Raw genomic sequence first — 21673 nt, 5'->3', positions numbered from 1 at the left:
GCTGCTGTGCGAGGGAGGCGCTCCCTTTTTTGAATGTGTGGGGTTACCAGGACCGTGCACAGCTGCTCCAGGGACACCCTCTTGTTCCGCTTATCAGGCATCCAGGTAGTGTTGGTCTTGTTTCATATCACGAAGGCATTGTATGAGGACACATCAATGATGTTATGGAAGATGACCAGTGGCCAGCGGGCAGTCATCCTCCTGCAGCTGTAAGTTCCAATCACATCCAGGTTGTCCACGCCTCCTTTGTTGTAGTCCAGGATGATGGCTGGCTTCCTGTCCTCACGATCACTGATTTCAGCCGTTTTGTGCAGTGTGCTAAGGAAGACCACATTCTTGTTCCTCTTTGGGAGGTAAGAAACTAGAGTGGTGGGGGTGAAGGCTAACTTTGATGAAAAGATCTCTCACGAAGCATTGTTGCGAGGAGTGAAGGGGGGAGGTCAGGCTTGTTCTTTCTAACTGTGCCAACCATGGTGATCTTTCTCTTTTTTTAATTTCACCTTTATTTAACCAGGTAGGCAAGTTGAGAACAAGTTCTCATTTACAATTGCGACCTGGCCAAGATAAAGCAAAGCAGTTCGACACACAACAACACAGAGTTACACATGGAATAAAACAAACATACAGTCAATAATACAGTAGAAAAATAAATCTGTATACAATGTGAGCAAATGAGGTGAGATAAGGGAGGTAAAGGCAAAAAAAAAGGCCATGGTGGCGAGGTAAATACAATGTAGCAAGTAAAACACTGGAATGGTAGATTTGCAGTGGAAGAATATGCAAAGTAGAAATGTAAATAATGGGGTGCAAAGGAGCTAAATAAATACAGTAGGGGAAGTGGTAGTTTGGGCTATGTACAGGTGCAGTAATCTGTGAGCTGCTCTGACAGCTGGTTCTTAAAGCTAGTGAGGGAGATAAGTGTTTCCAGTTTCAGAGATTTTTGTAGTTCGTTCCAGTCATTGGCAGCAGAGAACTGGAAGGAGAGGCGGCCGAAGGAGGAATTGGCTTTGGGGGTGACCAGAGAGATATACCTGCTGGAGCGCATGCTACAGGTGGGTGCTGCTATGGTGACCAGCGAGCTGAGATAAGGAGGGACTTTACCTAGCAGGGTCTTGTAGATGACCTGGAGCCAGTGGGTTTGGCGACGAGTATGAAGTGAGGGCCATCCAACGAGAGCGTACAGGTCGCAGTGGTGGGTAGTATATGGGGCTTTGGTGACAAAACGGATGGCACTGATAGACTGCATCCAATTTATTGAGTAGGGTATTGGAGGCTATTTTGTAAATTACATTGCCGAAGTCGAGGATCGGTAGGATGGTCATTTTTACGAGGGTATGTTTGGCAGCATGAGTGAAGGATGCTTTGTTGCGAAATAGGAAGCCAAATCTAGATTTAACTTTGGATTGGAGATGTTTGATGTGAGTCTGGAAGGAGAGTTTACAGTCTAACCAGACACCTAGGTATTTGTAGTTGTCCACATATTCTAAGTCAGAACCGTCCAGAGTAGTGATGCTGGACGGGCGGGCAGGTGCAGGCAGTGATCGGTTGAAGAGCATGCATTTAGTTTTACTTGTATTTAAGAGCAAGTTGGAGTTGGAGGCCACGGAAGGAGAGTTGTATCTTCAGGAGCTGCTGGCTGAGTTCATAAGAGGTGAAGAAATTGTCACATGTGACATTGTGCCCCCTCAGTCCATCTGTCACATCAAGCACAACCTGCATCCCCTGGTTCTTCTCTGGGCCTCCACTGGTCGGCTACCCTGTGTAGACTTGCATCTTCCAAGTGTACCTGGATTGCGCGTCACAGGCCACCCATATCTTGATGCCATACTTTGCTGGCTTGCTGGGCATATACTGCTGGAAAGGACAGCGACCTTTTGACAAAAGAGATTACTATCAGTAATTAGTATCAGTGTCACCGAAAACAATCACATAAATCAATAATATTACAGCAATACATAATACAATTAACAGTGAAAATCACTTACACTACAGATATAAAAATGTACCTCTAAATGGAACTAGTTGCTCATCCACTGTTACTTCAGGCCCAGGGTTGTAGAGGTATGGTAGACGCTCCACCCACTTCTCCCAGACCTCTCTTATGGCCGCCAGTTTATCTCTCACACGTCTTGCAGGTCTTGTCTCACAGTTATCAAATCGTAGCATTCTTGAGAAAGTGTGAAAGACTTTCAGTGGAATCGTGGCACAGAAAATCGCCCTTCCACTCTCTGCATCCCAGAGACTACATGTAGCTTTGCCTCGGGACCTATACACATCCGCTAAGATTAGCAGCCCTATGTAGGCACGCAGGTCAATCTCATCCATCCTTTTCCAGTTGTCTCCATATTTACAGAAACCCTCCAAATCTGTCATCTCCAGGATGATTTTTTTGATGGCTGGTGTGATGAAAATGTAGAATGTTGAGGCGATGTCCTGGGCATGGGCAACTGCATGTCTTGTGGGCCCTGGGGTCATCCTTAAGACATTTTGTGCTGCTATCCTACCCTGGTTGTCATGTGGTGACAAGGACCATTTTATTTTGCTGTTCTTTGACGAAAATGTCTCTCAGCTTGGGGGATTTCTTCTTCATCTGAAGATGATGCATCGTGCCCTGGGTTGTATTCTTCCCCATCTTCTTCTTCAGATACCTCCTCCTCTTCTAAATCATTGTTCTCTTGTTCCTCCTGGACAAAAAAATCAGATCTACAACCCGTTGGGCACTGAAACGTGCACTCATGGCTTCAGCAAAGAGAGAACTGGGGGACTGTCATCTGTAGCACATTTATAGCCTCTGACTGCATTCCTCATTAGTAAACGATGCGTTCAATAAATATTTATTTTGTCAGAAATGTTGTTCATTTTGACTGAAATGTTGTTTATTTTGTCTGTGAACTTGAGTCATGTGTGGGGTCATGGAGGGGAGATGCTGCACATGCACAATAAAGTTTTAGTTTTGTCTGAGTTCAATCAGTAGCACTCATAATCTAAATTTCTCATTGTGCTTATGTGTCTTTGTGGTTTTTGTGGCGTGTAAATTATTTTATAACTGCCGGGTCAAAAATCAACAGCTTTCATGGAAATATGAACAAAGGCGATGTTTCACTTTTTCTAATGTTGGGGTCACTCTAGGAAAAGTAATCAAATTTCAAGTTGAAAAAATATAATTTAGTGTTTTCTTTCTGCTGTTAAACATAGTGGCAGATCATTTTTTACCCTTAAGACAACACAAGGGTTAAGGAAGACTTCCTCTTCTGGAATCCAGGACAACCTGAGAGGACATTTTTAAAGTACAGGACAGCTTTGTGACATCAAATGGGCTTTGGTGGTCAAGATCTGTTGGTATCTGTACTGATGGCACAAAAGCCATGACAGGGAGACATAGTGGAGTGGTAACGTGTGTGAAAGCAGTTGCATCCGACGCCACTTGGGTACACTGCAGCATCCACCGAGAGGCTCTTGCTGCCAAGGGAATGCCTGACAGCTTGAAAGACGTGTTGGACACCAGTGAAAATGGTTAACTTTGTTATAGCAAGACCCCTGAACTCTCGTGTATTTTCTGCATTATGCAATGATATGGGCAGCGACCATGTAACACTTTTACAACATACAGAAGTGCACTGGTTATCAAGAGGCAAAGTATTGACACGTTTTTTTAAATTGAGAGACGAGCTTAGAGTTTTCTTTACTGACCATAATTTTCACTTGTCTGACCGCTTGCATGATGACGAGTTTCTCACACGACTGGCCTGTCTGGGTGATCTGAATCTTGGATTACAGGGACTCTCCGCAACTATATTCAATGTATGTGCCAAAATTGATGCTGTGATTAAGAAGTTGGAGCTCTTTTCTGTCTGTATTAACAAGGACAACACACAGGTCTTTCCATCATTATATGATTTTTTGTGTGCAAATTAACTTAAGCTTACAGACAAAGTCAATGTGATATAGCGAAGCACCTGAGTGAGCTGGGTGCTCAATTACGCAGGTACTTTCCCAAATCGGACAACACAAACAACTGGATTCATTATCCCTTTCACGCCCTGCCTCCAGTCCACTTACTGATATCTGAACAAGAGAGCCTCATCGAAATTGCAACAAGCGGTTCTGTGAAAATTGAATTGAATCATTTCTGGATAGGGCTGAGCTCAGAGTTTCTTGCCTTGGAAAATCGCGCTGTTAAGACACTGATGCCCTTTGCAACCACGTACCTATGTGAGAGTGGACAGACTGTGTGTGGAAAATGATTTATGTGCATCCTTTCAAGCACACCCACAATTTTTGATGAACAAATAAGGTTTTATATGTAAGATGCCTAAATAAAGAGCAAAATTATTGATTATTATTATATTATTATTTGTGCCCTGGTCCGATAAGAGCTCTCTCACTTCCCACGAGCCGGGTTGTGACAAAAACTCACACTCATTCTTATGTTTAATAAATGTATTGTATAGTGTGTGTGTGGCAGGCTTACAATGGTGCTAGCAGCTGGAGGTTGAATGTTTGAAGGGGTACAGGACTATAAAAAGTTTGGGAACCACTGGTGTAGACTAACCATCTTGGGGACCAGAGGTTGAGACACTGGTTGGATGGAGGCCAAACTGTGTCATTTCAGTAGTCAGCTCATTGAGAATAGTATTATGGGGGAACCGTATCTGATAGTTTAGTGAGACTATTAACACACCAATAAATATGCAAATTAGGAGTCTGGTCCAAGCCTGGAAAGGATTGGTTGTAACTTGATTAGCCAAGACCCAGACATTTGAATCACTGCCTTCTATGCCCAAATAAAAAAAATATTGTGTGCACATGCTCTCCTTCATCAGAGGAACTGCGTATGTCCTCTTGACGTCTGTCTGGCCTGACATGCATACCTTCATTATCTGCTACTGTTTCCCAACCCTCAGCGCCCTTGCCCCTCACTTGCCTATTTCTGGACAATGAGGCTGTCGCTGGAAGAGATAACGGAGCAAACCAGCTCACTGCGGCATTCTGCTCTCTGGACAGGACCAACCCCTACTGTCTGACTCTCACCAATACTGGTCTTTCTTGATCTGAGATTCTTCCTACTCTGCCTTCTACCGCTTTCATTGATCTAAGAGGTAGGTACAATTTTAAGAGCTCTGAGAGGAGGCCTGAAGAGTGCCAACCTTTATATTTTTGGAGGGATCTGTAACCAACTGTCCTGACTTTTTTATAATCTGTAACCAGCCTTTTCATTTCTTGAGGATAACTCTGCCTATGTCTTTTAGTCTAGAGGCTTGTGTTTTGCGGAGGCCTATTGAGGACCACTGTTCATCATGGGTTCTGTGCGGTGTACACCACCTGTCCCACTCCCCACAAACCTACCTGTCCTAGAGGCCAAAGTAGATAACTTGACTCACAAGTTGGATGAGCTCCTCTCCAGACAAATAGGTTCCTGCTCCGTCTGCTCCACCTGCAGTCTGCACAGCGGCCAGCCAGAGGCAACAGAAAGGCAGCTTGTGGCCCAGTCCAGGCTGCTAGAGAACTTTGAGAGGAAGATCGGTGAGATGCAGAGGACCTTAGATGCCCTGGCCAAAGGTAACGTTCAATCGGTCTGAAATGACACACGGAAGGATTGTATTGTTTTTGACAAGCTAAGTTTGACTGAGCTCACTACAGGATTGACCCATGGTTTAGTGTTTCAATGTCTCAACCAATACCGTGTATCTGCATTAAAGTTTCAAACTGCATTTCAAAGGAGATGAATAACTGTGAAGTGGACATGAATTACAATGATTTTGCTCACACAATGTTGATGTTACAACAACGTCCATGCTACTGTGAAGATGACAAAGGCTTGTAGGAATTGTGTCCAATTTCCTTTGAGGATAATTCTGTTTTGTCTTGTAAATGAGGTCTGGAGCAAAGGAACCCCCACCGCTGCCAGGAAGCTTCCCCAGCCCCACCCATTGAGCCATCACCTAGGACAGTATATCTGCCAGCCAGGACCTCACTAGTCACTTCTAAGGTACTTTGAGTCTGTTTCCTCATTGTGTGAATGGTTGTGTATACACTGCATTGTCTTTTTCCATGTTGATACATGGTAAACATGTATATCTAAATGACAAAACATAAAGCAACCGTTTTAGTCTGTCTGGTGCTATGTTCTCTCATGGTCAGGATGAGATCCCGGATCAGTTGGAGACAAACAGACAGCAGGATAAGACACAACACACTCCTACCACCCCAGCAAAGAAAGGTAACTATTCATACTCAATGAGCTCTAGACCAAATGTAGGTGACCATAATCCAGGGTGGATTCAATTGGTGTGTTATTTGATAGAGACAGATGCAAAGAAAACATTGACACGGCTGGCAGTAGCAGTTTTCCCATCAATGGCGCACACTCAAAAGATTTTGACTCAAACAAGGACCACAGTGACGAAGAACCAAGCGGTGACATCCATCGAGGCGTCACTTAGGACAGCATCTCTGCCAGTCAGTGATTCATTAAGCACTGAAAAGGTACTCTTATAATATGTTTCTTCATTGTGTGAGTGGTTTTGTGTATACATTGCATGGATATGTGTCTACTCCATATCTCTAATTGGCAAAACATAAAACAAGCCTTTTAGTTGATGATTGGTCAGTGGCACACCTTGTGAGATGCTCAAGCTGCCTCTGTTTCTCTCATGCTCAGGCTGAGACCCAGAATCAGTTTGAGACGAACAGACACCAGGAAACAAAGCAACAGACTCCTATCGCTCCTGCAAAGAAAGGTAACTCACTTCCATTTTAGTGGTATGACTATAGTCATGTCATACTCTGTGAGCTCAAGACCTACATTTGGCTAGATTGAGCTGACCAACATTCATGGATTTGATTTGTGTTTATGAGTTATATGATAGATAGGAACACAGAGAAAGCATTGCCAGATGAATGGATAGACATACAGTTGAAGTCGGAAGTTTACCTTAAGCCACCTTAGCCAAATACATTTAAACTCAGTTTTTCACAATTCCTGACATTTAATCCTAGTAAAAATTCCCTGTTTTAGGTCAGTTAGGATCACCACTTTATTTTAAGAATGTGAAATGTCAGAATAATAGTAGAGAGAATGATTTATTTCAGCTTTTATTTCTTTCATCACATTCCCAGTGGGTCAGAAGTTTACATACACTCAATTAATATTTGGTAGCATTGCCATTAAATTGTTTAACTTGGGTCAAACATTTCGAGTAGCCTTCCACAAGCTTCCCACAATAAGTTGGGTGAATTTTGTCCCATTCCTCCTGACAGAGCTTTTTCAGTTCTGCCCACAAATTTTCTATGGGATTGAGGTCAGGGCTTTGTGAAGGCCACTCCAATACCTTGACTTTGTTGTCCTTAAGCCATTTTGCAACAACTTTGGAAGTATGCTTGGGGTCATTGTCTATTTGGAAGACCCATTTGCGACCAAGCTTTAACTTCCTGACTGATGTCTTGAGATGTTGCTTCAATATATCCACATAATTTTCCTCCCTCATGATGCCATTTATTTTTTGAAGTGCCCCAGTCCCTCCTGCAGCAAAGCACCCCCACAACATGATGCTGCCACCCCTGTGCTTCACGGTTGGGAGGGTGTTCTTCAGCTTGCAAGCATACCGCTTTTTCCTCCAACCATAACGATGGTCATTATGGCCAAATTGTTCTATTTTTGTTTCATCAGACCAGAAAACATTTCTCCAAAAAGTATGATCTTTGTCCCCATGTGCAGTTGCAAACCGTAGTCTGGCTTTTTTATGGTGGTTTTGGAGCAGTGGCTTCTTCCTTGCTGAGCAGCCTTTCAGGTTATGTCGATATAGGACTCATTTTACTGTGGATATAGATACTTTGTAACCGTTTCCTTCAGCATCTTCACAAGGTCCTTTGCTGTTGTTCTGGGATTGATTTGCACTTTTCGCACCAAAGTACGTTCATCTCGAGGAGACAGATCGCGTCTCCTTCCTGAGTGGTATGATGGCTGCGTGGTCCCATGGTGTTTATACTTGCGTAATTTTGTTTGTACAGATGAACGTGGTACCTTCAGGCGTTTGGAAATTGCTCCCAAGGATGAACCAGACTTGTGGAGGTCTACAATTTGTTTTCTGAGTTCTTGGCTGACTTCTTTTGATTTTCCCATGATGTCAAGCAAGGAGGCACTGAGTTTGAAGATAGGCCTTGAAATTCATCCCCAGGTACACCACCAATTGACTCAAATGATGTAAATTTGTCTATCAGAAGCTTCTAAAGCCATGACATAATTTTCTGGAATTTTCCAAGCTGTTTAAAGGCACAGTCAACTTAGTGTATGTAAACTTTTGACCCACTGGAATTGTGATACAGTGAATTATAAGTGAAATAATCTGTCTGTAAACAAATGTTGGAAAAAATATTTGTGTCATGCACAAAGTAGATGTCCTAACCGACTTGCCAAAACTATAGTTTGTTAACAAGAAAATGTGGAGTGGTTGAAAAATGAGTTTTAATGACTCCAACCTAAGTGTATGTAAACTTCAGACTATAACTGTATATTAATTAAGAGGTGTCTGCTGGTATGGGAGCAGAGCAAAGAGAATGTGTTGGAGAGCAGTGGATTGGAGGGAACCAGCAGGGGGTCAGAGGTCAACCAATGGCAGCAGATTCCCACAGACAGAGTGAAACTGAAAGGGGTGGGATGAGAGAGGTTCCAGCTGTAGCGGTTGTCCCATTAATGGCGGACACTCCAAAGACTGAGACGAGGACCACAGTGACGGAGAACCAAGCAGCTGCTCCATCAAGTCCCGCCCCCGCACCACAAAAGCCGTCTGGGTTGGCTGTCCTTATGCCAACCGTGGAGAGCTCCTCCCTTAGACAAGTGCACAGCTGTCCAGAGTCCTTGCAGAGGTAAAGGCGCTTACTCATCATCTAACATACATACAAAAATGATAAATGATTGGATATCATATCTACATGTGAAAAACTCAACACATCCACCACCAATTTGAATCACATTGCTTTCCACCATACAAATTATAAATGCTACTCTGCTCTGCTCTGATTGTGCTGGCCTTCTTTCTGGTTCAGGCTCCAGAGCTCAAGGCCCAAGCCCCAGTATGTCTGCCCTGCCCGTGGACCGGCTGTTGGGAAGACCTGCAGTGTGTTGGGAGGGGCTAGTCCAGTTGCAGCCAGTGGAATACAGATCATAGTAGTCCCTACTACAGCAGAAAGGACCCGGCCCAAGTCCCATACCAAAACTTGCCATAAGGTCATAGGTGAATGTTGACTTCCGTGCACAAAAAGCCTTAGTGTGTTTGAGAATTTTGGGATTAGTATGCTATTATACAGAAACGTGTACTGACATTGCGCTAATGAGTGTTGCCCTCCCAATCTCTCTCTCTCTATCTATCTCTCAGATGACGTTCCCCCCCAGCCAGCTCCTTTCCTTCACCGCTGTGTGTCGTTGCGATCCAACCCCCCATCTGACACCTTCGTCATCCACACCAGAGAGGTGCTGGGGAGGTAAACTGACATCTGTAGCCTACTGGTCTGGAATAGTGGTAGAACTAGTAATCTCCCAGATGTTATCTAATAGCTATTGGGTTTGTGTGTTAATGAGTTAAGAAAAACATATTTTTCCCTCAGCGGACGCTTTGGCAAGGTGCACAAATGCACTGAAAAATCCTCTGGACTAAAGCTCGCAGCTAAGATAATCAACACACGAACTGCTAAAGAAAAGGTGAGTGAGTGAGTGAGTGAGGTACATATTTTTATGTTCACATACACATTTGCCTGTGTTGTTCTCTCAGGAAAGGGCAAATAACGAGGTGCAGGCAATGAACCAGCTGAGTCATCCCAACATCCTCCAGCTCTATGATGCCTTTGAGACCAAGCACCAGCTGGTGTTAATTCTGGAATAGTAAGTGGCTACTATTCCTTCATATTCCACTCTGCTATTCAGTGTCGTTGGTTAGCAAGATCTCCATTACACTGTAGTGCTTCCAAACATTCTACAAATCATTTAACAGGGATCAATAAATTAACAATTAATTAATATACTTTAATGATCTCCTGAGGGGGGATTTGGTTTGCTGGCAGCAGACACTAAAGTACAAAGTACAGACACTCAGAGACAGATATGGAACACTGAATCACCACAAATATGGATACATTATTAAAACAAAGACAAAGTGCATTACATACAGTATACCTCAATCAAAAGTACACAATGGAAAGGGGAGAAAGGTGCAGTGGAGTTGGTCAACCTGATGTCTGTGTGTGGCAGTGTTGAAGGCGGGGAGCTGTTTGACAGGATTGTGGATGAGAGCGCACCACTGACCGAGGTGGACGCCATGGTGTTTGTCAAGCAGATCTGTGAAGGGGTCAGCTACATGCATCAGATGTACGTCCTCCACCTCGACCTGAAAGTGAGTATGGTGGACTGGATGTGCATTCCAGATTTCAAGGCTCACCACCGTCACAAATGCCAAGCACATTTTAATTGCCACTTGAAGCACAGCGTGGTCAGTCTCACCATAACTCAGAGGCATCCATATGTGTGTTGTTGTAAGAAAAGTAATCAATGGTTAATTTATCCAAATGAATTTGCACACTCCAATGTTCACAGCCGGAGAATATCCTTTGTGTGAATCGAACTGGCCATCAGGTGAAGATTATCGACTTTGGGCTGGCAAGAAGGTAATGCCTCTCTTCAGCTGTGGGTGTGACTTTGGGGGATTTATTGTGAGCACTGGTAGCAGCTCTCTCAAAAAGAACCTTGAAAATACATTTTCTTTCTTCCTCGGAATCAGATACAGGCCTCGGGAGAAGCTCAGAGTCAATTTTGGAACCCCTGAATTTCTGGCCCCAGAGGTGGTCAACTTTGATTTTGTGTCCTTTCCCACAGACATGTGGACCTTAGGGGTCGTCACTTATATGCTGTGAGTCTAAAATATCAGCCTCATATTCCCTAACATCTAAGTTAAACCGTAAGTTGTATGGGGCAAATTTACTTCCACGTAAGTAACATTTTTACTTCGTGTCCCATTGACATCAATGCATGACTAAGTAAAAATGTGACTTAAGTGGAAGTTAGGATTCACCCCCCCATGTCCCTACCATGCATGCTCTTTCATTGTGACCTGTTTCCCTGTGTATGTGCATGCGGCACTTCCTTCCTCTCATCCTCCGCAGTCTAAGTGGCCTTTCACCCTTCCTGGGTGATGATGAGAGCCAGACCCTCAACAACGTCCTCTCTGCCAACTGTTCTTTTGAGGACGAGGCCTTTGAGCACATCTCAGCTGAGGCTAAGGACTTTATCTCCCACCTTCTGGTCAAGGAGAGGGGGTGAGGGCCAAAGCTTAAATAATAATCATAACACTCATGATTGTGATGATTATTACAGTTTATTAGTTATACTTCTACCCTGTTCCCTGTTTGGCCAGAGGGCGAATGAGTGCTTTACAGTGTCTAAGACATCCGTGGCTCAACAACATTGCAGAGAAGGCCAAGGGCAGCAATATAGTACTGAAGTCCCAGGTCCTGCTGAAGAAATACCTGGCCAAGAAACTATGGAAGGTCAGTCCAACAGATTTCCTCCACCACACAGTGTGGTTCATTTAGTTGGTTTTGTAGTTGGAAGACACATTGTTCACATTATGGTAGTTTTATCCTCTTTGCACTGCAATCAGCTGTTTCATGTCAATTGTTTCCGGCCAACCATTGTTGATGAGACGCATCCAACCTTACTGCCCTGCTCACTATGTTGTAAACGTGCTTCTGTGCTTGTTCACAGAAAAACTACATTGCGATAGCGGCAGCCAACAGATTCAAGAAGATCAGCAGCGGTGGGGAACTGACCTCTCTGGATACGGAGACGGATACAGTACCTATAGCAACGTAACAATGTCACCCATTAATACAGTACCTACACTGCCGCCTTACAATGTCACCCCCTGTGAAATCTGTACTGACCTACGCTGGACAAACTGCATACTTGTAAAGACCTCCCACATAATCAGTCAGAGAAGGTACTCTTGTCATGGTCTGTCTGTGTAAACAAAACAGGACACAGTGTGTGAATAAATAGTGGCTACACAACATAATTTCACTCATAAAATGAGCAGCAATTTTGTACTTTGATATTTTTATTTTCTTGTGTGGAAATGTATGGAAGCGGATTCATGCCAAAAGATATGACACTACATCTATAAAGGAAATAGTTCAAGTGATTTTTTATACGTAACCTTTATTTAACTAGGCAAGTCAGTTAAGAACAAATTCTTATTTACAATGACGGCCTACGACAGCCAAACTCGGACGGTGCTGGGCCAATTGTGTCCCTATGGGACTCCCATTCACAGTCGGATGTGATACAGCCTGGATTCGAACCAGTGACGCCTCAAACACTGAGATGCAGTGCCTTAGACCGCTGCGCCACTCAAGAGCCCTAATAACAAAATAATGAGAAACCAATCCAATCTAATATGTACTTTATTGTTTACATTCATACAATAAGAAAATGCTTCAAAGATAATATGATAAGAGCAGTTCAGCAATTCTTGTTTTGTATCTTCTTCTATAGGGTGATGGAACAAACAGCTAGAGCCTTGTCCTAAGAGCTAACGAGGATGTGATGCCTGCATACTAGTAACGCTTCCAGCTAATTTTACTACAGGCAACAATGCAATTGAATTAAATGGAATCCTCATTCAATACAATATGATGGGAACTTAACTATTGGGCATAACATCCTTTCGTCAATATGCTAAGCTAACCTCAATTCAAATCTATTACTATAAAGTGTGCATTCGTTGAACTGACAAAAATAAACTCTACACAAATGTTTTCTCTGCAATTACAAGTTGCTCTTTTCTGAGGTAGTCAAAGGACGCGTTCCAGGCTGACTACATTTCAGACAGTTGCATTGCATCAACCAATGGTTGCGTGCTACTTAATTGACGGCGCAGTCGGGCCTCAGATTGCTATATCATATGATGTGGTTAGGTGATATGTTATAACACCTATCCAGGTGTTGTGAGATTTGGCAGGCGTCTGCAATGTAGTCTGTCTAAAACGCTGCCAACAAGTATACAATCATCATGGGCGTGAAGGAACTGATCTTTACATATCAGGAAAGGATACAATACATAAGTACTGGTAAAAGAGACAACAATGTTCAAGGAGGAGAGATGTTATTCCGTACTGATTGTTAATTTTTACATAACAGTTACCTCCACGCCAAGAAAGAAACGGGTACTGTAATAGGATAAGATAGAGGTAGAGAGTTTATGGGTCAATCAATGTCACTGTCTGTTGTATCTAAACAAAACAAGCAATTTGATTAATAAAATCTACATTTTCACTTTAGATCTAATGGCACAAGTTAGAGCCAAAGTAACTAGGAAAGAGATTAAAATGATATACCCTAACCCCAAAGGACAGAGTTCTGTATTAATCTGTTCATCTAGGAGAGCATGTTGTTGAGGTAAAAGGAACAAAACATTTCATAAGACATCAATTCTATCCTTTCATAATGTCTTAAGTGCTTAAACCCAGTCAATAGAGTAGACACCCAAGAGGCACAACAGTAGCATTTTTTAAAGACATCGGTGCAACATTTCACTGAATAAAGGAGACAGTCAATGATATGCAGTAATATGAAACCCATTTCAGTAACACCCTCTAAAGCAGTGTTTGACAAACCTCTCCTCGAGTACCCCCTGCCATTCCACTTATTTGGTATATTCCAGAACAAGCACAGTTGATTGAACTTGTCAACTAATAATCAAGCTCTTGATTACTTGAATCAGGTGTGCTAATACTGTCTGGAACAGACCAAATAATTGGAATGGGGGTCCTGGATAGAGGTTTGGGAAACTGCTTTAAAGGAACATAAAAATCAAACATCTCTAGTTTTTGTATAAATAAGCAGAACATGATAACACAAGTACACTTTTACGTAAACTGCTGTTAAATATCTAACATGACCATTGTCAGACAAGTGACTAACATTATTGGAAAACAAGATGAGTGGCAGGTGTCATGTAGCACTTATGTCCACATTGTATAGACCTTATGCGGTCTTTTCTGAACAAAGTGCAACCATTTGGCCTATTTCTAACAGGCTTCAATAAAACAACATTTTGGTTGCTAAAACACACTTTCTATTCTCCTTCTGCTCATGTTTCTTATTATCGGATGAGGTAATACTGATGAAGTGGTTCTTTGTGTTCAACATCATCATAACAAAAACTATTGCTACTGAAAGCTTAATTAGCATCATTAAAAAAATACAATTCCCATTTTTTTTCCATAAAAAAAATAAATGCAAGCACATTGGATGCCTATATGTATCACTCGTATATTCAAGACTTTCTAGACACTCGTCCTTTATGGGAGGCTTTATTCAAGAATATTTGGAGTGTCCCTTGGCCTGGTGCTGGGGTCACGTGGGTCACATGGTATCAGGCTGCTCACTGTTGAAAGGTCTGGTAGTAGCGAGGTAGGGAGGTGGAAGTGCTCATTCCAGGATTGCTGAACCCCTGAGGTAGCTGGTTGTTGTTGTGGTTGTGGGCTCCGGGGCCCTGGGATGCGTGAAGTTGTGGGGGCTGCAGGAAGGTGAGACCTCCTGGGGCCTGATAGGGTAGGGGGCTGGAGGAGGAGGGCGGCACAGTGGAGGTGGAGGTAGACGGGTAGCCCATCACCAGACCTCCCATACTCATATGAGCACTGTAGGGAGGCAGGCTGAACGGCAAGAAGCCCAGAAGAGGACCCAGGTCCATGTTAGCAGCGCATGACAGCTCGGCTGAGGAGAGAGCGGGGCTCCTGGACAGAAGGTGGGGGTCCCCGGCCACTGGGCCACCCTGGGTTTCTGAAAGCACTTCCCTCTGAGGGGAGGCGGAGGAGGAGGTAGAGGAGGAGGCTGTGGTCAGGTGTGGGGGCAGCCCGCTCTGCAGGTCCATTAGGAAGCTCTCCATGTCAGTGCGGGGATATGAGGTAGATCCATGCTGATACCTGGCCATGTGGCCATAAGGCTGCTGTTGCTGCTGGGGGAGGTGGTGGTGGGGATGGGGAGAGGGGCCTGGCATGTTGAGGCCCACCCCCATGGCTGTGGGCAGGGAGCCCTGCATGAGGGAGTGGTGTTGGTGGCCCATGCCTGGATTGGACATGGTCTGCAGGGGGTAACTGCTGTACATGTCAATGGGGAAGGCCTCTACATGCTCCTTGGAGGAGGGTCCATTGTCGCATTGCACCGGACTTGTCTCCTCCTTTACGGGCCCAGGTGTGGTGGGGGCTGGTGTGGGGGTGGTGGTTGTGGGCTCCTGGATGTGGCTCTTCTTCAGGTGGCGCGTTAGATGGTCCCTGCGACCAAATCGCTGGGCGCAGCGCGGGCACAGAAAGTCACGGCGGCCCGTGTGCACCACCGCGTGACGCCGCACATCCTTGCGAGTGTAGAAGCGCCGGTCGCAGCGCTCGCACGAATACTTCCTCTCCCTGACGGTGGCGGTGACCTCCAGGGGCGGAAGCCTGTCGGTGTGGCTCCCTAGCTGCTCCAGCAGGGCAGGCGCCCCCTCTTGGCAATGGAGCTCTTCAGGGATGGTGGCGCTGGAGGCAGGGGCGTGGGCGGCCAGCAGGTGGCGCCGGTAGCCCAACTGAGTGCTGTACTGTTTGCCACACTCCTGGCAGTGGAACACCTGCCTGTTGGCGTCGTGGGCCTGCAGGTGGCTCTTCAGGTGCTCCTTCTGTTGGAACATGCTCTAGCAGAGGGAACGGCGCTGGGTCTTCTGCAGAGGGCGACGGGCCATAAGCATGAGCAGACGGACAAAACACTCATGGGGTATTTTAAGAGAGGACCTTCAAACTTGACACCATTGGCTGCACCGTTAATGGAGAGTAGGGTGTTGAATGCTGCTGAATGCTGCTAGTGGAGTGTTTCGTATTCTCTCCAGGTGAGGGTCTGTCCGCCTGTCTCCCTTTCCAGTACGAGCTTCTATTAGATGGGGGGGTTCTGCAGCAGCAGCTGCCATAGCAACCCAATAGGGCCTGGGCAAAGAGAGCAGAGTCACTCACTCAGCTGCTAAGGCTCAGACTAGATATGGGTGAGCATCCCTGAGCTTGTGTGAGTTTTATGTTGTTGTGTGTGTTTGTGTGTATGTGTGCGTGTCTCCACAGGGTAATTCTTGGGTAAGGCCCAAAGTTGTGTGCTTCTTCTCCCTGTCTCATCCAGCCACACGAGCCAGAGGACCGGTTGAACGTGAGTGGCAATTTTGCATGACCACAGTCCTATAAAGAAGCACAAGGTTAAGATCAGCCTACAGTTGTTGTGTGATGAAATTACCAGGGTCAAGCTGATGCCGGACACACCCCATGTATAGCACCCATCCAAAGCGATGCACTTTACATTATTTTACCCTATACCTGTGTAATAACCATAGCTATACATCATTGGTAGTAACACTTTTATTACATAGAACTTTAGTCATTACTTTGTAAAGTAATGGAGTTGAGGTGTTTTTGTGATTACACATGTGAAATAAGGAAAACTTTAACAATACTGTAATATAAAAAAATATATATTACTTGGCTTTTTAAGTTGAAGATTTACTATGGTTAGGCTAATTGTGCAAGTGCTGCAGATCAATATTCATCAAGTGAAACCTGGGGTGGCATGATATGAGCATTGTATTCTATATTAGAAAATTATCCTTTTTACATCATTTGATGGGGCAACTGTACAAAAGACACTCTGATCTGAGCAATGTAAAGCAAGGTATGCGAGTTTCACTTGGAAACGAATCAAGAGTCTATATACAACGAACATATGGTTCATCATCAACTCGCGGTGATCAGCATGTATATGAAGTCAAAAACACACAAAAACGTATTCGCGTAGTAACTTAAAAACACAAAGTAAATTAACTTAACTCAATAAATGGACTCGTGTAATTCATGAGCAATGATTGAAAAATAATGAATGGGGAAACGTAATACGAAAATAATGACGTGTTGATAACATTCAAAAATATATTTTTTAAACGTTTGTATTCTGAAAATGTGATGAGCGCTAACAAAACAGTTATGTTTTTCTTAATTACATAAAGTAATGAAAATAAATATACATATTGCACTACTATTTGAAAAGTGCCTAAGAAATTCAGCAAGTTCATGTCACCGAATTTGATCGGTATGAGTAGATTTGTACTATCAGCCTGGCAGGCGTATATTTGGGACGTTTCCGTTGAAAATTGGCGTAAACGTACCTTTAAAACTTTCGCGATTCGGTTATTGGTCCTTTTCTCTCAGATGTTTTGTAAAACTATTTTTCCAATTTTTTAAAGATTTATTCTTTTCGGGGCCTGGGTTTTTCCTCGGCGGCGCTGGAGTTGCAGAGCGCTTGCATTATGGGAGTGTGACGTCAGACACACCACTTTTTGACAAACTTTTGTAGGGGTTGCTAACTAAATAAGGTTCACCAACACTGTGCGACCTAGTATGCAATACTTCATATTAAACCTTAAGACACGGGACAATATTTTAAAACTTGGAAAAGATAATTCCATAACATCATTGCATATACTCATTTTTTCTGTAGAAAAGTAAAACTGTTGAATTGAAGGTGTTGTACGCCCAAAAAACAAGAGGATGGCCATATGGACCCCACATCATGACACTATATAAGAAGAGAGGATGATGGAGGTAGCGAACTCACGTAAGACGGGTATGAGGAGAAGATCCTCATCGTCTTTTCCATCAGATTTTCTGGTCATAATCTGGTTCTGGTTCTGGTCAGGTCTCAGGATGACCAAAAATCCTAAAGTAACCTTAATCCATGTTTCAAACAGTTCCTTCATTGAGGAACTGTTTGCAACATGGATTTAGGTTGCATTGATTGTGTAGTAAGATTGCATAGCCTACTGCTTTTCTTATTTGTCTTGTACCAATAGCTTCAAACTATATAATGTCAATCTCACAGACTGTCTGTCCAGGTTTGGATTCATAGCTCCAGCTGCAAAATGTGTGGTTACATTTCCCCAGCCCCATCCCTCAGTTCATCAAACAATGTAGCAGGATCAGGCTGTTGAAATGACAGATTGTACCTATTTTTATTAATGTGGATGTTCTCTGTGTGACTTGATTTGGGGGTATGGGCAATCATAATGACTAGTACTCTATTTTTTACAGACTATAATCCGTTTTTGTTTGATAATAACCAAAATAATTTTAATTGTCCCTTACCCCAATTTTTGTGTGTGCTAATAAATAGGCAGTTAAGGCTGACACAGACACAGGCCTTTTCCACTGTCATTTGAACAGCACTGCACACCCTAAGCAAACTAGAGTGCTGGAACATCAATGAAAAATATGGCTAGCCCTAGGATTTTATCTTAACGCTGCAGTAAATATAATTATGTCCCCTTATGTCTTTATGTAATTAAATAGTAGCCTAGAAAAATCTTATTTATTCTTGGATTTTTTAAAATCTCAAAACAGAATGTCCCACTGGGCACACGCTGGTTGAATCAACGTTGTTTCCATGTCATTTCAATAAAATAACATTGAACCAACGTGGAATAGACATTGAATTGACGTCTGTGCCCACAGGGGTGGTCTCAGATTTTTCCTCTCCATGTTTTCCTTCAGGTTGATCTCTGCCAGGTTCGTCCATGGACAGGTTACATGTTGATGCCATTGTGACCAGTGCTTGACTTGGGCAGGTGCTCACCAGAGCTGAGTAGCGGCACCTCAAATGTTCTACTGCTTGAGCTCCTGTTCCTCTTTGACAATATTAGCTCAAAAGTATTGTGGAGCTCCTGCACCTAAATATAAACAGTACCGACACCCAAAATGAGTACCAGCACCTATTTCAGTCCAAGTGTTGCACTGATTGTGGCTAATTTTGCAGATAGCAGAGCCACAATGGCTTGATCTTTGTCAATTCTCTCCCACTAGCGTTGGTTTGTAGAGTGACTAGAGAGAGAGAGGGGGTAGGGAGAGTTGTTTTGTATTTCATTCCTGCAGTGTTTTGACCCTTGACCTCATTGTTGTGTTCTGTCCGCCTTGCATTCCAAAGTGACTCACTGGGCAAAAATTGGTTGAATCAACATTGTTAACACGTCATTTCAACCCCCCCCCCCCCCCCCCCCTACAGTACAGCCAATGGTATTTCACGTTGCTTGAATTCATGTTAGTTGAAAGCTCAACCGAATGTAAATCAAAACTAGACGTTGAACTGCCGTCTGTGCCCAGTATTTTTTGCATTAGCATATGTGCTAACATGCATCTATAGGTACAGTGCGGAGATATTTGAATGCAGCACCTATTTTTTTTTTATCAAAACCATTAAAGGAGAAGAGGATTGCAGATGATTTTGAGCATTAGCATTACATTTGCAAAAAATAAGTTGTTAATAGTTTCCTTGTTTTTTAAAAATATATCAATACCAAATTCAGTGTGGTCAATCTTAGGGACGTCCATGAGGGCGATGACAAGTTTCAAGTTGAAAGACCACTGAGGAGTGGATTTAGTGTTTTAAATGGAAACGTAAAATCTGATTTGTCAATATCTCAGCCATCTTGTGATCAATCCCTTCATTAGTAAATTCCAAATGTGGTTTTTATTAGATTTTTATATGTATATTTTGCACATTTTAGCATATGTGCTAATATGCATCAACTGGTATAGTGTGGCCATCTTTGAATGCGTCAATGTTGTTTTCTCAAACTCTTTAGGAACTATTGTAATGAGTCCATAACCAGATTTGGAGTGAATCTGACATTTAGTCCATGAGAAGAATATTATTTATGATTATTTTAAGTATTAGCGTTACATAGTCAAAAAAGTGAATTGTTAATAGTTTCCTTATTTTTTAAGATATCAATGCCAAACTTAACATGGTTCATCATGATAATGGCTTTGATTACCTTAAAACGTTTCAAGTAGATAAGCCATTGTGGAGTGGATTTACAAAGGATTTAAATGGACACGTAAAATCTGATTTCCTGATGACTCCGCCATCTCTTAACCAATCCCTTTGCTTTTCTCCAATTTAGTTAAGGTTTCCACATGACCATATTTCCACGATACAGCGCTTGTTTACGGAAAACAGATGGGAGACAGAGTCGACTACCTGTGCTAATTAGTGTGAACGGAAGACACCCCAAACGTGATGTCACTGAAAAATACTGTCGGTTGCAACTATTAAAACCGGCTAAAGTGTATATTTTGCATTTGTGAAATTATTTTTGATGTGTTATGAAAGTAGAGTGCTTTAAGTTTCTAGAACCTTACCGCAGTTGAGAATTGATTCAAGTTTAGTTGGAGTATTTGGTTGTTTTGGCTGACAGAGCCAATTCGCCTCTTAACAGAACTTGTAAGGTACTTGGATGATAAGGAGTAACGTTAGGCTTCTGAAATCCATTATGGGGCTATGTCAAATGGGGTGACGGATATGAGGGTTTAAGCAAAGATATTTATAACTAACCCAAGACAGTTAGTCATCTGTGTTGGTTTAAATGGGAGCAAATGAAGCATAGTTGTCAGAACAAGTATTGTATTAGCATATTTCCGTTTCATCGTTTACAATGAGTGCAAGGGCGATTTGAGTTATTGCACACGCGCACTTCACAGAGAAGGCTTTCCCTAATGGTAATATGCAAATACATGCTAGAACACACCAATCGTTTTTCGCTAGTTCGTGCTTGGCTCTGCCCACTTCCTTGCTTGTTCTGACAACTATGCTTAATTTGCTCCCATTTAAACCAACACTGATTAATAACAATCTGTTACGAACAGAGTCCACTAAGTTTTGTAGATGTGACCCTTTGACTTTTTTTTCCCGTAACAGATTGTAGTTTTGTGAACAGAAAGCTGTACAGCACTAACCCTTGTTCTATCTGGGTTAAGCAAAGGTCTGTATAACTAACCCAAGATAGACAACAGCCTGTTTTTTTCGATGCGAGCAAATGAATCATAGTGGGCAAGGAGGTAGGCAGAGCCAAGCACGAGCAAGCGAGTTCCTATTTGCGCGTTTTAGCATGTATTTGCATATTTCGTTAGGGAAGCCTAGTCTGTGAAGTGCTCCTCTGCAATAACTCAATTCGCTCGTGCACTCCTTCTAGACAATGCCATTTTTTTTTTACTTTGGCAAAGGGTAAAGTCTACAAAACGTAGTCCAATCTGTTCGTAGCATATTCTAGTTTTGGGAATAGAAAACTGTATTGAGATCAAATGTTTCATCGATGAGAACATTTGCAGAATGTCGGCCAAAATCCATCTCGCGCCATCTTCTCCAATGCAGGCCACTGGGCTTCCTCTCATCACCATATTTGGTGGTGAGCGGAAACGCCAACTGGATGCTTCAGATTTATACATCCAGTGAAACATCTGGCTCATTGTTCTATCTTCGGTGTCAGTGAGACTTCTTCATCCAATATGTCGGTCAGCAAACAAATGTTTAATCTGCATGCCGCCACCTACTGTGCTGGAGTGTGTTAAGTGAGACTGCTTATAACAGCGCCACCTATAGGCCAATCTATGACATCATCTTTTACCAAGTTACTCTGTGCCAGTTACTTTGTGCCAATTTAGAAAAAAGTTACACATTTATGCTTGAGTTATTTGACCATGTCAAGAAAAAATAAAAAAGAATACAGGAGAGATAAGCAATAGGTTAGCTTCGCTGTGAACCCTTATTAATACAACAATATGGTTTAGT

The 21673-nt window shown here is 43.0% G+C and overlaps 2 protein-coding genes across 3 annotated transcripts; one reads left to right on the top strand and one right to left on the bottom strand.

The window, feature by feature from the left end:
* Window positions 1–132: 132 nt before the first annotated feature.
* On the top strand, window positions 133–12076 carry mylk2 (myosin light chain kinase 2). 2 transcript variants are annotated; one of them, XM_071348373.1, is made up of 18 exons: window positions 133–1052; window positions 4905–5099; window positions 5250–5559; window positions 5877–5989; window positions 6142–6220; window positions 6305–6486; window positions 6662–6740; window positions 8547–8865; window positions 9046–9233; window positions 9375–9480; window positions 9604–9697; window positions 9768–9877; window positions 10244–10385; window positions 10586–10656; window positions 10770–10898; window positions 11152–11304; window positions 11403–11535; window positions 11753–12076. In XM_071348373.1, the coding sequence occupies exons 3-18, from the start codon at window positions 5298–5300 to the stop codon at window positions 11858–11860; spliced, it is 2268 nt and encodes a 755-aa protein (XP_071204474.1). In that variant the 5' UTR covers window positions 133–1052; window positions 4905–5099; window positions 5250–5297; the 3' UTR covers window positions 11861–12076. The 2 variants fall into 2 exon arrangements, with proteins under 2 accessions (XP_071204474.1, XP_071204475.1); XM_071348374.1 differs by having other exon boundaries at window positions 141–1052; window positions 5441–5559.
* A 356-nt stretch (window positions 12077–12432) lies between these two features.
* LOC139542663 (zinc finger protein PLAGL2-like) lies at window positions 12433–17407 on the bottom strand. The gene is made up of 2 exons (XM_071348375.1): window positions 17220–17407; window positions 12433–16242 (listed from the first exon to the last, which is right to left on the bottom strand). Exon 2 carries the CDS (start codon window positions 15711–15713, stop codon window positions 14433–14435), a length of 1281 nt encoding a protein of 426 aa, XP_071204476.1. The 5' UTR covers window positions 15714–16242; window positions 17220–17407; the 3' UTR covers window positions 12433–14432.
* Window positions 17408–21673: the final 4266 nt, after the last annotated feature.

The sequence above is a fragment of the Salvelinus alpinus genome, chromosome 17, assembly GCF_045679555.1.
Source record: "Salvelinus alpinus chromosome 17, SLU_Salpinus.1, whole genome shotgun sequence".
Lineage (NCBI taxonomy): Eukaryota > Metazoa > Chordata > Actinopteri > Salmoniformes > Salmonidae > Salvelinus > Salvelinus alpinus.
This window is presented reverse-complemented; position numbering and strand designations above follow the sequence as displayed.

Bases quoted from the DNA above. Each gene is read 5' to 3' on its own strand.
- LOC139542663 (XM_071348375.1), bottom strand. From the start codon at position 15,713: ATGTTCCAACAGAAGGAGCACCTGAAGAGCCACCTGCAGGCCCACGAC.
- mylk2 (XM_071348373.1), top strand. From the start codon at position 5,298: ATGGGTTCTGTGCGGTGTACACCACCTGTCCCACTCCCCACAAACCTA. The intron at 5,990-6,141 runs GTACTTTGAGTC...TCTCATGGTCAG, and splicing joins CCTCACTAGTCACTTCTAAG to GATGAGATCCCGGATCAGTT. The intron at 9,481-9,603 runs GTAAACTGACAT...TTTTTCCCTCAG, and splicing joins ACCAGAGAGGTGCTGGGGAG to CGGACGCTTTGGCAAGGTGC.